The sequence below is a fragment of the Typopeltis vanoorti genome, chromosome 6, assembly GCF_054136105.1.
Source record: "Typopeltis vanoorti isolate ZY-2024b chromosome 6, IOZ_Tvanoo_1.0, whole genome shotgun sequence".
Taxonomy (NCBI): domain Eukaryota; kingdom Metazoa; phylum Arthropoda; class Arachnida; order Uropygi; family Thelyphonidae; genus Typopeltis; species Typopeltis vanoorti.
Genome location: NC_143554.1, coordinates 57,134,381 through 57,151,795, shown reverse-complemented (window position 1 = coordinate 57,151,795; position 17,415 = coordinate 57,134,381). Strand labels below are relative to the sequence as shown.

Sequence of the window (17,415 nt, the reverse complement as noted above, 5' to 3'; positions counted from 1 at the left end):
AAATCACTTGGTTTCTGAAAAATACTTTAACAAGCAGAGACAAACAAGTTATTGTTCCTCTGTATCGAGCCTTGATAAGACCCCGTCTAGACTACTGTGCCCAGATATGGGCACCAGGGTTTCTTCTTGATGGGGAGGAGGTGGAGAGGATCCAGAGACGAGTGACCAAGATGATAGCAGGTCTGTGGAATGAATCTTATGAGAACAGGTTGAAGATTTGTGGATTGCAAAAATGGGTTGATAGGCAGAAAAGGGTTGATATGATTGAGACATTGAAATTACTGAAGGGTTTCTATAAGATTAATCCAGAAGATATTTTTGAGAATAGGACTGGTGGGGAGGACTAGGGGCCATACATGGAAGCTGGGTAAGAATGTGGTTAGCAGGAGTGTTAGAGCTAGGTTTTTTACTTGGAGAGTGGTGAATGAGTGAAATAAGCTGCCATAGTCTGTTGTGGGTGCTATGACCGTGAACGAGTTTAAGGCGAGGTATGATAGATACTGTGTGAATGTCGAATAGTTGTTCTTGACATGATGTTAGGGCCTCTCTCGATGAGTCTGTCGACTCCTTGGTGTTGCCCGAAATAATAATAATATTTTGTTCATTCTCACAGCTCATTGGCACCTGCACATTCACTCACCTTCTTCTCCATTATTAGATCTAGTTTCCCTGATTTTGCATCTCTGTTTCACTCCATTCAGTAGCATTTTCCCCACATCCTGATCACCAAATCTATTCAAATGCAAACAATCTGCCTCATATAACTCCTTTCATCTATTGAACTCCATATATCCACAAAAAATGCACATCACTGCCTCATTTGCAGTTATGGCAATAATTTTCAGTTTATCTCTATCATACCAAGCCAACAGACTTACTATCATTACTCTCTTACTTTTCTCTTTATTTTTACTATTTTCAGTAAAATTAAAAAAAAAAAAAAAAGAGAGAGAGAAAGTTGTACAAGGCCAAGCAGATTGCATATCTAAGTATAAGAAAAGGCCAGATGGTAATATGTCTATACACAAATGCCAAGCACATCAGAAACAAAGGGATCGAATTTGTTGCTTTCTTAAATATGTCGTGACCTAAGACTAGTGGCATTAGTGAAATGAATCAGATATTGTAACTGAGATCGAGTGTGTTTTTAGGAGTGACAGAAGAGAGGATAGGAGGGAGAGTACCAATAATATCAGACAACTTAAGATACAAAGACGGATGACAAAGATGGTCTCAGGACTGTACAAGGATAGTTATGAGAATCGGCTGAGGGAATGTGGACTGCAGAGTTTGGCGGATAGAAGAAGGAAAGGTGATATGATTGAGACTTTTAAACTGTTGAGAGGTGGTTACAGAGTTGACACTGGGGAGTTCTTTCACTTGGTTGAACAGCGGGAAGGAGTGATGACAAGAGGCCATCCCTGGAAGTTACGAAAGGAAACCGTGAGCAAGAGGGTGAGGAGTGGTTTCTTTGCATGGAGGATGGTTGAGCCGTGGAATGCATTGCCTGATAGAGTGGTGAGGGCGAGAATGGTCAATGAGTTTAAGGAGTGGTATGATAGACTTTGTGTTTCTTAGGGGGGGAACCTCCCCTTGATGAGTCTTGATAGACTTTGTGTTTCTTAGGAAGGACCTCCCACGAGTCTTTTGACTCCATGAAGGCCTGAGTAATAATAATAATAATAACTTGAGTCCACTTAAAGTAGAAATGCATAAAAGCAATAATGGTAATAGGTCCCATATAGCAGTGAGTTTGAGGCTAACAGGATGAAATATATGATGCAGTGTTGCTACAGACCTGGTGGTTCAGTTGCAGGAAACCATGAAACACATTGCCAAATTATCCTGATGGGTACTAAATGAATGATCATTTATGGGTGACCCTAAATATCCAAACAATGATTGAGTAGAAAAGAAATCTCTTAAGATTTTATTATTATTATTCCTGACACCTCCAAGGAGTCCAAAGACTCATCGCGGGGAGGACACCTACAACTGTCGAAACCACCACACCGAACCTCTACTACGAATCATCTCAATGCCATCTACCGCCCACCTCCACCATCACCACAACTAGTATTTTTTGTCTGTAAATTGCATGTGTTCTGAAGGGCCGATTTGTCTGTATGCGGGATGAAAAACCCAAGTTTCCGGAAGAAAAAACCCTGCTACCTCCATATGAGATCAGGCTAACTCACCTTCAATTGAAATTGTCCAGATAAAGATTCCTCCTGTCACGACGGGAATCAAACTTAGGCCTATTCCAATCGAAGGGCACAATATACTGTCATTCTTCCAATTGCGCTACGGAGGCATAGCGTAATTATTGAGACAACTTTCTTAAGTAGTATGTGAAAGAAGAAACTCGGGGTCAAAGAGTGTTAGATTTTTTCATAGTGTCAGAAGGTGTCTTTGTTAAGATGATGACTATTTTACTAACAATTGATAATGGTAATCATGCTGTACTTTCCTGGGAAGTTGCTAATTATACTGATTCCAATTAGGACAGGTTACATGCTGAACTACAAAGCTGGAAATTATATAAAAAAACTTGGGAGAATACTATGTTTGGTCTAATGGTATCAGTTACTGAATGGGAAAGCGATGTATGAGAATCTTTGAAAAAGTGCTTAAACGAGGTAGCTGAATGTATCCCTGAGTTTGAAGAATAAATAGGGTGGAAGTAAAATAGATGTACAACCTTATAAATCAAGAAATCCATAAGAAGATGATCATGTGAAAGGAACATCGTGAGAATAAGAGTGAGAGGCGTTATTAACTATATAACGTGAAAGGAAAAGTAATGAATGTGTAGAAAGCTAAATCCGAGTATGAAAAGAAATTGGCTATGCAGCAAGTCAAGATGTGAAGAGTAACTTTACTGCATGCAGGTGGTACTCTACTGTCAGAAGCCAATGAAATTGTTTGATTAATGAGTACTCACTTTGCTAAGATATATATGAACCAGGTGCATGTAACATGGTGCACAATGCTATTACATTAGATAAAGAGTTAGAGGTCCATGAGAATGCAGTTGAAGAGCTCTTAAATAACCTGGATAAGAATTCAACAATTGGGACAGATGGAATATCACATATGCTAAAGAAATATTCAGCCAAATTGGCTAGGCCTTTGACATTTGTATAACTTGAGTCTCAACTCAGGAAAGATACCACAGGAATGGAAAGAATGTATGATAGTTCTGTCGTACAAAGGTGGTGCAAAAACCACTGTGTCATACTATTGACCTATCAATATCCCTGGTGTGGTGGTGATGATTTTAGAGAAATTGGTAAGAACTTGCATACAGAAATGGATAGACAGATGAACTAAATTCTGCAAAGAACAGCATTTGTTTACTAAAGGAAGGTTATGTTTTAGCAGATTGCTCATATTTTATAACATTGCTATGGCTGAGTTGGATAAAGGGAATGGTTACACTATGATACTGTTGGATTTTGCTAAGGCATTTGATAGGATACCACATGAAAGGCAGCTGCATAAACTAGAGAATATGGGTTTGGAATATAAACTCAACATGGATAACTGGATACTTTTTGATACAGACAGATATCAAAAAGTAGTATATGAAGTGTGTGAATCTAACAGATTTAAGATGACCATTGAGTACTCTAGAGCTCAGTCTTATACCATTTTTATTCAATGTATATATTAATGATATTAGGAAAGATCTAACAGGTGATGCAAAGATAGGCAGGGCAATCAGGGATGCTACTGATATCCTGCATTTACACAGTGATTTGAGTAGCTGGAAATTTGACCAAATGAAAATGGCAGCAGTTTAATGTTACTAAGTGTAAGTTATGCTCTTCAGCGTGATGAGATTTTCAATTGCATATTATATTTGCAGGGTTATGATACAAGAAGCTGATGACAGTGGGAATCTTGGCATAATGAATGATAGGAATTTAAAGTTCTAAGGCACATAGTAAAAACTGCAAATACAGTTGAGATGATAACTGTGAAGATGAAGAGAACCTTGACGTATAAGGATATGCTAGTCATTTTGCCTGTTTACCAGGCCTTGATGACCACACCGACTACTGTCCACAGATTTGATCTCCTAGGTTACAAGGAGATAAAGAAGCTGTGTAAAAGGGTGCAAAGAAGAAGAATTACAAAGATTATATCAGGATTATGGAATTTAGATAATGAGGATGGATTGCGAGTATGTGGACTACACTGGTTAACAGGAGAAAGCTGAGTGATATGTAGTCAGTAAACTTCTGAATTGATGTTATTGGATATCGTCTGATGAACTTTTTCTTTATATGGAAGGTGGGAAGAGAACACAGGGGCATTCATGGAAGTTGTTCGTTTGCAGTTAAGAAAGGGGTAAGAGCGAGATTTTTCTCTCACAGAGCAGTGAGTGAATGTTTGAACTTTGCCTGTTGAAGTAGTGAGTGCATCTAATGTGAATGAATTTAAAGGAAGGTATGAGAGCTAGTTTTGGTGGTATAGCCTCTCTTAATGAGTATTTGACTCACTGTAGGTCTCAGATAGTAGTAATAATAATAATCTTTCCTTTCTGCAAGTGGATGGGCAATTTTGCACATATTCAGTAACATGTATGACATGCCAATTTCAAGTTTTTTTGGCAGAAATTTCATGTAAAACCAATGTGTGTGAATTGTCTTCATGGTATACCTACACTTTTAGAAATTTAAAAATACAAAGAAGTATAGAAATTCTCTTAATTATCAGTGAATTATACAAATGGAAGGCAAAAAAACTTTTCCTTCTAACAATTTTCCCTGGAAAGCACACATGAAGATTGATTACATGCTTGACAGATCGCAAACTATAAGTATAAGATAATTTGTTGCATCCTGTCCCACATGGTACAGTACCAAACGTCATGCCAAGCACAACTGTGTTAATGTTATTTAATGGTTTAATTACTGGTTATTAGTGTAATATCAATTAAAATATTAAGAGTTTTCTAATTATAATCATGTTCTAAGCTAATTCAATTCTTATCCAACTGTATGCCTGCAGCCAGAAATCTAGAGCCTATTGTCCAAAAGATACCATATAAATTATATGGTATCTTTTGGACAATGGGCTCTAGATTTCTGCTACTTTGAAACCCCAAGTTTGACTCGCATATGTTGAATATATATTCATTATTTGACTAAACTATACACCTTCCTCAAGAAGGTGTATAGTTACCTGAAGAAACAATACAAATACGTAATTGGAAAACGTTATAGTGACATTGACACAATTTGTAAAGCCAGGCAGAGGAGACAATTGATCTGAGGATGTCACAGATCAGAAACTGAAGTTCAAGAGAGATACATTGAGAAAGTTGTCCAAGACAAAATGTGATCACTATTTTATCCCTACTTACCAGTATCCTTTACATTATATGAAGGATACTTTTAAGTGAACAGAATGGCAGTCAGACATAGATCACTGCAAAAGATGAATATAAGTGCCATAGACTTTTCAAAAATGGTGAGGTGCTGAATGCAGTATGTATGCTTGGGAAGGATATTAAAGATATCCATGTGGAGAGGATTAATAGGAGAGAGAGAGAGAGATGAGAGACTGTGAGTGTGCAAGAAGTGTAACATGCTTATGAATTAAGAGATGTCTCTGAATGCAGTAGACAAAAGACAGAGTGGGAAATCATGAATGTAGCTATGGAACTAAGCATGGGGGTAGACAATATGGCTGAGTGCATGAAAGACAACGTGGTCGATAATAATAGTAAGATAGCAGCCACAACTAGTGGTGCATTAGCAGCGATGAATGATAAGACAGCAGAAGTACAAGGTTGTGAGAATGCATTTAGCATAAATGGTAGCGAGAAAGTAACTATTGAGATGAAAGCAGAGTTGGTAAAGATAGGAAAGAGACTGAACTTATAAGAAGAATGAACCAAAGAGAATTACAAATTTGCATGGAATTGTGAGGAAGAATGGGATGAAAGATGGCCTTTTGAAAGAGATATTGCATGATTTAAGAGTAGCTGTGTATGGGATTCAGTAATTAGAGGTGTGTGGTGAGAGAAAAGGTGCAGAAGGTTTTGTTTTCTGGGAGGTAGAATGAGCAGGATTATTGGCACATTGGATATAAGGAATAAGCAAGCAAAAGAGTTAATAATTGTAGTAGGCACAAAAAATTTGGTTGTTAACATGGAGAATGTAAGGATGGATGTCTGGAGGTTGGTGAGGAGAGTAAAAAATAACACTTTGGTAGGTAAAGTAGTCAGTATGTTGATAATGGGTTGAGAAAGTGAGCAAACAGTATGTATGAATGGTATGCTAGCAGAGTTGTGTGAGGAGAAAGAATCATTTTGTGAATGTGTGGGATGGATAGAGCTTTATAAAACAGATGGGCTACATTTAAATGGATTTGGTGTGAGTCAGGTGGAGAAAGTGTTGCTGCAAGAGTAATAACTGGAGTGAATGGAAGACCCAGAAGGAAGAAGTAATGATGTGGAAGAGCAGGAGAGTTTGTAAATGGCAAGGTGAGAGAAAGGTGAATGAGAGAGAAAGAGCATAAGACAGGCAGGAACATGAGGGGGGGGGGATCAGGATGGTTAGGGAAGTTTAAGAAGTGTAGATGATGGTTACAGGAGTGGATGTGTGATTGTGCAAGACAGGATTGAGAGAAAGGTGAATGAGAGAGAAAGAGCATAAGACAGGCAGGAACATGAGGGGGGGGGGGGAAATCAGGATGGTTAGGGAAGTTTAAGAAGTGTAGATGATGGTTACAGGAGTGGATGTGTGATTGTGCAAGACAGGATTGAGATGGTCAGTGATGTGGGGGGTAACATTTAGATTTGGGAGAGAAAAAGAGATAGGTGTAATATCAGTGATGACAGGAAAAAATGGCCAAGGGTAGTATGGAGGAGTCATATCCGAGAAATGTAGGTCTGTAGGACTTATTATAGAATCAAAAATGAACTAGTAAGTTTATGAATGCAAGAAGGATTAGAAACAAGGGGGATAAAACTGTAGCATTGATAGAGTAAATTTGCCCAAAAATTGTCAGAATAAGTTAGATGTGGTTGGATGAGAATGATATTCTGACAGGCATAGAGATAGAGGAAGTATGTAGTTTTTTTGTGAAGGAAGAAAGGGAGAAAGATTGCTGTTTATGGTAGTGGAAGAGTTATGCCCATCCAAGGTGAAGAAGACACAAGAAGCGAATAGTTGTTTTGAAGCAGTATGGTGTAAGGTGGTGGTGAAGGATGAAATGTTTAGTAGGGTGCTATTATAGACCTAATAATGTAAGGCTTCGAGAGGTGGAGTTTTGGTCATAGTGTGAGAGTCTAGTGAGGACAAGATTCAAAACTTGGTTAACAGCAGCAGACTTCTCTGTCACAGACAGCATAGGTTTGATAAAGATCGTGTTTTGGTAATCTGCTTACTTATAACAAGTTGACATGTATTTGACAAGAGGGACACATACACAATAGTATATTTAAATTTGGAAATGTCTTTGTTAGACTACTACATGACAAGCTGGTAATTAAATTGGAATAGATAGTAGATTAGTGCATTGGATTGAAAATTGGCTATCTGATATCCCAGAGTCACTAGTCGAGTGCCCCTGGGATTTGTTTTGAGGAATTTTTTTTATGTAAATAACAATGGGAAGGGCTTGAATGCCTGGTTTTCAAAGATGAAGAGATGTTGGAGAGGGTTCAAGATGACTGACTAAAGCAGTTTTGGGGCTTTGGAATATTGAGTGTGTGAAGACAGATTGAGGGTATGCAAAATTACAGTGCTTAGAGTATAGAAATAGGAGAAGGAGGACATGATCTAGAACATATAAGTTGGTGAGGGGTAATTACCAGATTAATGTGGACGAAAATTTTCACAGAATGGCTGGAGACAAGAGGCCATGCCTGGAAGATATGAGTTCTTGTTCTCACAAGGGGGGGGGGTTGCATGGAGAGTGGTGGGTGATTGGAATGTACTGCCCGAAAGTGTGGTAGCAGAGACAGTGAATGCATTTAAATCAGAGTATATGATGAGCTGTGTGTGTGTGTGTGTGTGTGTGTGTGTGTGTGTGTGTGTGTGTGTGTGTGTGTGTGTGTGTGTGTGTGTGTGTGTGTGTGTGTGTGTGAGAGTGAGAGAGAGAGAGAGAGATTGGAACCTCCCATGACGAGTATCTTAACTACGTGGAGGTCTGATGATAAGGTAAAATATAGAGGTAATATTACATAGGCAGGGGTGTTCAGAAACCCGTCGCTCACGGAGTGATTTGTGGTCAATGTCTTGTGTATTCCTCCTTACTTACAAATTTAATTAAAACTGAAAACATAATATTTTATTTATTATTATTTCGTATTATTTTTAATTTGCTTTTAAGTATATTGCTATTGTTTATTTTTCGTTAAAATTTCAAATCAGTAATTTTCTTATAAATCTGGGTAAATTAATTAATTTGGATAAGTGGAAGTCAAACAGCAAGCCGAGTTAATACGATTATAAGGAAAGTGTAAAAACTTGATTGTAGCTTAAATATTAAATATTCCAAAGCATATTACATCGATTTTTTACTTAGGTTAAGTTACATGTGAATATTGTAAAAAAAATAAACTTTGTCTTGGTATAGTTTGTATTAGATGTTTTTGTAAATAACTCTTTTGAAGCTAACTGTATATACTGCTTTAATAAGAATATGTTAGTGTTATAAACAAAGGCAATGTTTTTGTTGCCGAAGCTGTACATGGCGGGATTAGAAAGATTATTATTGAAACTTGTATGTATGAGAAAGGCTTGCAGGCTCTAAGTGTAAACATCTCCGAAGTCAGTCAGAAAGAGTTCAGACAACTTTCCGATGGCCGGCAACTTACAATCAAAAGAAAGCAGAGGGGAACAAAAGGCGTGCCGAACTTGAAACTTAAGATGAAAGATTCATACCGATTCTTTGGGGGGGGGGAGTTGCCAAACGTCATGCGAGGTCTCATAGGAGGCCTAATAAAAAGGGGCTGAAGCAAGCAGAAGGGGTCCTGGTTCCAGAATTGCTGTCAGAGAGGAGGCTGCCCGGTCCAGAGTCGTGGTCAGAGAGACTACCCGGATCCACGTTGTTTGAGAAAGGAGCTTCTCAGTTTGAGATGTCGCTAGAGAGAGACTACTTCTAGGCCGCAGACAAGGTTTCAAATTGCCGAAAGGAAGAGTTCCAATTGCTGGAAAAAAGTTTCCAGGCCATGTTAATGTCAGACATTCACCAGTGTGTTGCGTTTTCATTACAATTTGATGAATCAAACGACTTCACTGATATTGTTCAGTTAATGGTATTTATTCACATGATATTTCAAGATTATTCAAGTAAAGAAGAACTTTTGAAAATTATACCATTACTGGGAAGGACTAGGGGAGAAGACATTTTTTTGGCATTTCATGAATTTGTGAAACAACACAGACTTCCGCTTTTTAAACTTGTGTCTATTACTACTGATGGTTGTACCGCAATGATAGGTAATAAATTAGGCTTCATTTCATTATGTAAAAAAGATGATAAATATCCAGATTTTTTAATGTACCACTGTATTATTCACCAACAAATACTGTGTAGTAAAAGATTAAACACAAAAGATGTTTTGGATATTACATTTAAAATTGTAAATTCTGTTTGAGAAAAAGCCCTGCAACGGTAGTTATTTAAATTACAGGCATATGATGATAGGGAACTTCTGTTGTACAATAATGTTTGCTGGCTCAGCAGAAGTCAATTTTTAGAAAGATTTCTTGTATTAATTAACGATATAAAAATTTTTCTTGATGAAAAAGGAGATATTTATCCACAATTGAGTTATAAAAGATGGTTGTTACACTTATCATTTTTAGTAGATTTCTGTACGAAATTAAGCAATTTAAATTTAGAGTTAGAAGGTAGAGATAAAAATCTAATTGACATGTTAAGTTCAATAAAAACTTTCCCAACAATACTTACTTTTATTAAAGAAAAATATAAATGACTGCGAATTTAGACATGTCCCATATTTATTAAAATTTTTTGAACAAAATTAAGAAATCCTTCGCTATGATTTAAAAGAATTTATTCGTGAAATAGAATTAGTCGAGGAAGAAATAAATGCAAGATTTAAAGATTTTAATAAAACTAAAATTATTATTATTATTGTTCAGGCCTTCATGGAGTCAAAAAACTCATCGTAGGAGGTCCTTCCTAAGAAACACAAAGTCTATCAAGACTCATTGAGGGGAGGTCCCCCCCCCCTAAGAAACACAAAGTCTATCATACCACTCCTTAAACTCATTGACTGTTCTCACTCTCACCACTCCATTAGGCAATGCATTCCATGGTTCAACCACCCTCCATGCAAAGAAACCACTCCTCACCCTCTTGCTCACAGTTTCCTTTCATAACTTCCAGGGATGGTCTCTTGTCATCACTTCTTCTGCTGTTCAACCAAGTGAAAAAACTCTGATTGTATCTTTTATCAATAATCTATTTCAAGAAAACTTGAACATCACAGAATTTTCAAATAAAATTAGTGGGCTGTTTGATATAAACCATGCTGAAGTAGAACTTGAGATAATAAACATTCAGAATAGTTTACATTTAAAATCAATAAACAATGAAGTCATTTGGAAGTATGCACATGAAAAATTCCCAATATTAACTGATATTGCAGGAAAAATTCTGTCATGTTTCGGATCGACATACTTGTCAGAATCCGCTTTTTCAAATATGACCGTCATAAAAAATCAATTAAGAAACCTAATTACAAATGATCATTTGGATGATTGTCTGCGGTTGGCCACTTCTTCATATCAACTTGACTATGAAAATATTGCAAGGTGCCAAATTTCACATTAATTTTTTTTTTTTTTTTTTTTTTTTAAATCAACCAGCATTTCCTGTAACTTGTGAATTTGTAATCAATCTGTTGTTTTTTCTAACTTTGGTTTTCGAAAATAGAGAAATAAATATTTTATTCCAATATATTTGTTATATTAAAATAATTAAAAGTGATAAATAAATTTTTAAATACACAAATAAAGTTTTTAGTTGTATTTTTTTTTTAGTTTATTTTGTGCGCTAATTAGATATCAGGTTGGGGGAACGTGATCTATATAAGAGAGTAGATCACCGAATAACTTTTTATAGAAAAGTAGCTCTGATAGTAAAAAAGGTTGAACACCACTGACATAGGTGTTCAACCTATGTCAGTGGTGAAGTTAATTCCACCATAATAGATGGTGGAATTAACAGGTCTTCCTGGAAACTATATAAAGTTGTATATGAGTAAGGAAGTGAAAAGTAATTTTGTATTGAGAGTGGCGAATGAATGGAATGTATTGCTAGAGTGGATGGTAAATGACCTAACATTGAATGTATTCAAGACAAGCTATGATGCATTGTTATATATAAAACGTTTGGCTTTCTGTGATCAGTTTTTTTGATCCTTGGAGCCCAGAAAGAACAGCAATTCTAAGTTGGGCACTACTGTATTTTACAAATGTTTGATATATAATTGCTATTAATTATTATATTATATTATAAAATTATATATTATATTACATAAACTAGCTGATCTATCCCGCTTTACCAAGGTGAACTTATACTGCCTGCAGTTCACTTCAGGGTATTTGGTGCTGGTGCTTTCATGAGGTTGTATAATTGTGAGTATTATAACACTTCTTTGTAAACATAATTAGAAGTTTCATCATCCTCAGCAAAAATAATTAAATTCTCAGGACTGTTAACTCAAGAACATGCTACGTATTCAATGTTTGGGACACCTGTGTCCCAAACATTACCTCCTAAATCTAGACCTGCATATCTAAGTGCTCTCCTTGGGCTTTAGTAATTGTCATTGCAAAGCAAACTCTTATTGGAAATTTTAACTGTTTGAATTCAAATGGCTAGTCTGAAAGAATGAGGGATATCTGAGAAATGAAGACAACTTCTCGGATACCAGGTTTGTTAATATAATTTATCCATGTCTTTGCTGTACTTCACCATTGCACACACACACACACACACACACACACACACACACACACACACACACACACACACACACACACACACATTGGTTTTGAGAGAAAACTTCTCTATATAGTGACAATTTCTTAAAGCAGGCACTCACTCTGCTCTGGTTCCATGGGATACACCAGGCAGTATTCTACCCATTCTACGATTGATCTGATATCCCTCAGTGTTCTGTCAACTGCTTCAACAGATGTTTTATGGGACATTGTGCATTCAATCCAAATAATCAAATAAACGTTTTGTAATATCACACTTAATATAAAAATATCTAACAAATTTAACAGTTTCTGGCCACAAAATAGGGGCCAGATACTGTTTAACTGTAGTATGGGCCATGGAGGGAGGTAACAAAAAAAAATTAATCACTGTTCCATAATCTGGAGGTGTGCATTGATGCTCATAAACCATCTATGGAACATCATCAAAATCGGTCAATTCATTCTCAAGTTAACTGAACATTGAAAACGGACTTTGCTTTCTATATACAGAAATTTTATTTCTTAGATTGCAAGTAACTTGGGCTGCGAGTGTTTCGCAAGACGAGCCAAAATTTTTAATAAATTTTAACTTGATAAACGAGCGATGTCTTGCAATACGAGTACTGTATTACCCATACTCTTTGTCTGCTGAGCGTCACGTGATCACAAGCTGCTCAGGATTGTGGGTAATCGTCTCGCATGCGCGATCTCAGTCGGCATACCTCATTTGTATAGTCAACATTTGTGCTAGCATTGTGACCACGTGTGTGTGCCTGAAGCATTTTTTTATTTTGTGTCCAAATGTAGTGACTGTTCTTTATTAACTACTACGACAATGGCCCCGATGAAGAAAAGGGTTGAAAAGGAAGGCAGTAAGGAGGAGATAATTATGGTGGAAGTTAAGAAGGAAATCATCGGGAAGCACGAACAAGGTATGCAAGTGGCCGCCATCGCAAGATTTTATAAGAAGTCTATGTCAACGATTTGCACAGTATTAAAGAAGAAAGAAAAACTAAGGGGGCTAGATGTAGCAGGAGTCACGAGAATATCAAAGCAACGGCCACGTATTCTGGAAGATGTAGAAAAGTTGCTTTTGGTGTGGATAAACAAGAAGCAACTAGCAGGTGATACTGTGACCGAGAACTTGATCTGTGAGAAGGCAAAGGCCTTGTACGCCAACCTCGTAAGTAAACTGCCAGGTACGTCTATACAGAAAACAAAGAAGGCTTCGAGGCGAGCAGGGGATGGTTTGATAACTTTAAGAGGAGAAGTGGCATCCATAGTGTTGTGAGGCACGGAGAGGCTGTAAGTTCGGACGCAAAGGCAGCTGTGGCGTTCGTTGCCGAGTTCCAGAAGCTCATGTATATGTACAGTACATTATTTTGTATTAATCGTTTTTATATGAATATTTTTGAGTTTTGGAACGAATCATCTGAGTTTCCATTATTTGTTATGGGGAAATTTGCTTATATTACAGCAGAAGAGAATGCAATGCTCAGTCACAAGCCCATGAAAGACTGTCTCACCCTCTTGCTGTGTGCTAATGCATGCAGTGATTCCAAAGTCAAGCCCCTGCTCGTGTATCATTCTGAGAATCCACGAGCCTTTAAAGAAATGCAAGGTGCAGAAGAGCCAGTTAAACGTTACGTGGAGGTCCAACAGTAAGGCTTGGGTCACTCGTACCTTGTTCGTTGAGTGGATTAACGAGGTCTTCGGTCCTGCAGTGAAGAAATACCTTTTAGAAAAAAAAATTGCCACTCAGTCTTTCTGGTTATTGATAATGTTCCTGCTCATCCTCCAGGCCTTGAGGACGACTTAGTGGAAGAATTCGAGTTCATTAAGGTCAAGTTCCTTCCTTCCTCCCAACACTACTCCATTACTCCAGCCCATGGATCAGCAAGTCATTTCGAACTTTAAAAAGCTTTACACCAAGGTACTATTTCAGCGATGCTTCGAGGTGACCGAAGGAATTAACCTTACCCTCTGAGAGTTTTGGAAAAATCATTTCCACATCGTAAACTGCATCAAGATCATCGATAAAGCCTAGGATGGGGTAACCAAGAGAACCCTTAATTCTGCTTGGAGAAAACTGTGGTCTGATTGTCGAGGGGTTTGCTCATGAACAGGAGCTGCCAATTGTCGATGAAATTGTGTCCTTGGGGAAGACCATGGGACTGGAGGTGAATGAGGACGACATTCAAGAACTGGTGGAGGAACATGGCCAGGAGTTTACCACCGACGAACTGATGGATCTGCATTGCGAGCAAAAGCGAGAGGTTACGGAGGAGATCTGGTCTGAGGAGGAGGAGAAAAAGACGGAGACATCCCTCTCTTCAAATGAGATTAGGGAGGTGTGTAAAATGTGGGAAACTGCAGAATTTTGTAGAAAAGAACCACCCAAGTAAGGCTATGGCAGTGCGAGCGATGAATCTGTTTAACGACAATGCAATGTCATATTTCCGTGAAATCCTCAAAAGGAGGCAAACGCAAGTGTCATTGGTTAGGTTCCTTGTTAAAGTCACACAAAAAGATAGTGATAATGAAAGTCGTCCTACCCAATACAATTACTGTAATATGTAATTGTAATTAATAAATTCGATTACTTTATCATTTTTATATGAATATTTTTGAGTTTTGGAACGAATCACCTGAGTTTCTATTATTTCTTATGGGGAAATTCATTTTGATATACGAGTGCTTTGGATTATGAGCATGTTTCCGGGAATGAATTATGCCCGCAAACCAAGGTACCACTGTATATATATGTGTGTGTTTTTATTTAAAATTTTTTATTATTTTATTATTATTTTATTATTAATGATATTAATTTATTATTACTGTTGAGATAATTATATTATTTATATTATAATTAATTATGATATATAATTATGTTATCTTATATTATTAATTATGATATATCATCATCATCATGCATATCAAGGATTTAGGCCTAGCATGGCCTTAGAAGTCATCGTTTAACAGGACGTCGTGGTTTTCTTTTTTCTAATGGCTTGTACTTTAAGGCTTGTTTTGGTAATCTTTCTGTTTTCATTCTTTGAACGTGTTCCATCCATTTATGTTTATATTTTTTAATTTTTTCTATTACTGGTCCTTGGTTTAATTCTTTCATAATTTCTTCATTTCTTTTGTAATCAAATAGGATATATTTTGCAGTTTTTCTCATAAACTTCATTTCTGCTGTTATTAATCTTTGTTTGTCTTTTTGTTTTATTGTCCAGATTTTGCTTCCATACATTAAGACTGGTAGGGCTAATGTATTGGTATACTTTTAGTCTGGTTTGTTTTTGAACTAGGTTTGATTTACACATAGACTTAATTACACCTATTTTTTTAAAATATTTTGCAATTTTTACGTTTATATCTTTTTCATTTTCGTATGTGATCATACATCCTAGGTAGTTAAATGAATTCACCCGTTCCAAGATCTTGTTATTTATTACTATTTTAGTTCTTGCTGGATCTTGTCCTTTAAAGGCCATAGTTTATTTTTCTGTTGATACTATCATACCATAATCTTTGGCTATCTCATTTAGATCTCAAATAGCTTTCTGTAAGTTATCTTCAGAATTTGTAATTATTATTTGGTCGTCGGCAAAAAGGAGAGTGTTTAAGTTCACTGTAGGAGAAAGTTTAATACCTTGATGTAAATTTTTATTCCATTTTATTATTTCATTTATGTAAATATTAAAAAGAGTTGCTGAGAGGGGACATATCTGTCGGACCCCTTGGTTTATATATTATTTATTATTTGGTATTTGTCTTTCTTTTAATATGTTAAATAATATGTTTCTTTTAACTTTGTCAAATGCTTTTTCAAAGTCATTAAATGCAATATGTGTTTCTAAATTGTATTCTCTTCTTTTCTCTATTACTAATTTTAGGCAAAAGTCCGGGTTTATACATGATCGTCCTTTTCTAAATCCATTCTGTACTTTCAAAATAAAGTTTTTGGAATATTTCATTAGTTTGCTATTTAAGATTCTGCTATAAATTTTGTAACAGGAATTTAGTATACTGATACCTCTATAGTTTTTAGGGTCATCTCTATTACCTTTTTTAACCATCTCATGCACATGTCCACTGTGGTGAACAGCTATTATTGGTTTTTTAATCACCATTTCAGAAATTCGTGCATGAGAGGGTTAAAGATAGGAATCACAATTGCTTTTTTCCATTCTATTGGGGGAATACTAGTTGAATAAATTTTATTTAAATAATAGTCTTTCTTTGCGTCTTGTATTTATATAGTTCTGAATCTAGCTTATCTTCTCCAGGTAATTTTCCGTTTCTCGTTTCTTTCAGGCTAATTTCTAATTCTTCTTTACTTATTTCCTTTTCATTTTCGTTAATTGTTTGCCAGTTGTCTTTTTTAAAATATTTGTCTGTCCACAATTCTGTGTAGTAATTTAGAAATTCTTCTAATTTCAATTCAGTGTTTAATTTTATGTTTTCTTTGGTATCTGCATTTAAGTGTTTCAAAATCTTATATACATTGGGTCTTATTTTATATAAATCATGTTCTTATTTAGAAACAAATTTGTTCCATGATTCTCTTTTTCTGACTTCTCTTTTAGTTATGGCTCTTATTCTTTTATATTCTATTTCATCTTCTAATCTTTTACTACTTACCATTTGTGATAGGCTTCTTTTTCTTTTTCATTATTTCTTTGATTGTATTATCCCAGATCTTCAGTTTTTTCCTTTTATTGAATTTTTTGGTCTTTCCTAAGCTTTCATTTGCTGCTGCATTTAGTATCGTTTTTATATTAATCCATTCTATTTCTATTTCGTTTTATTTTATCTTGATATTGGTTAATTCTTTGTTCATATAGCCATTGTACATTTGTGTCATTCAATAGTCTAGTTTTATAAACAAATGTTTCAAATTTTCTTTCTGTTCTTGTTACTTGTAGCCATTTAGGTGGTAATTTTAATTTTATTTTAACAAGGAAGTGGTCACTGCTTATTATGATATATAATTATGTTATTTTATATTATTAATTATGATATATAATTGGGTATATAATTGCATTTTATTATAAATGGAAAGCAATAATCAAGTGTCCTTTATATTATTTCATTTATGATATACTGTTTCTCTTATTTCTTATGCTCATTCATTTTAGATTTTGTTCTTGGTACTATGGTAGATAAATACAACTGACTACAACAGATACAATGGCAGGCAAAAGTAGGTTAGTATGTCTCTTTTTCCTTATTTATTTTATTGGTAATCTTGGTTATTATTACAGTTCAGTAAAAAAATGATACCATATAAACTATCAGCACAACAAACTCCAAGTAATAGCAAGAAAATTAAATTTATTAAAGGACATTGCTCCTGCACACGAGAGCTAATCTATAAGGCATTATAAGAGAAAAGGAGAGAGAGAGAAGTTGGTCTTTAAGT

General features: G+C 35.8%; 1 protein-coding gene across 2 annotated transcripts in view; it reads left to right on the top strand.

The window, feature by feature from the left end:
- The window catches only part of LOC150105471 (NFX1-type zinc finger-containing protein 1-like), an 80,294-nt gene that overhangs the window by 20,217 nt on the left and 42,662 nt on the right, over positions 1-17,415 (top strand). For both annotated transcript variants that reach the window (XM_090394169.1, XM_090394170.1), the window contains exon 2: positions 17,132-17,200. In XM_090394169.1, coding sequence (XP_090250295.1) covers positions 17,184-17,200 — 17 coding nt within the window. In that variant the 5' untranslated portion in view covers positions 17,132-17,183. The remainder of the gene's footprint in view (positions 1-17,131; positions 17,201-17,415) is intronic.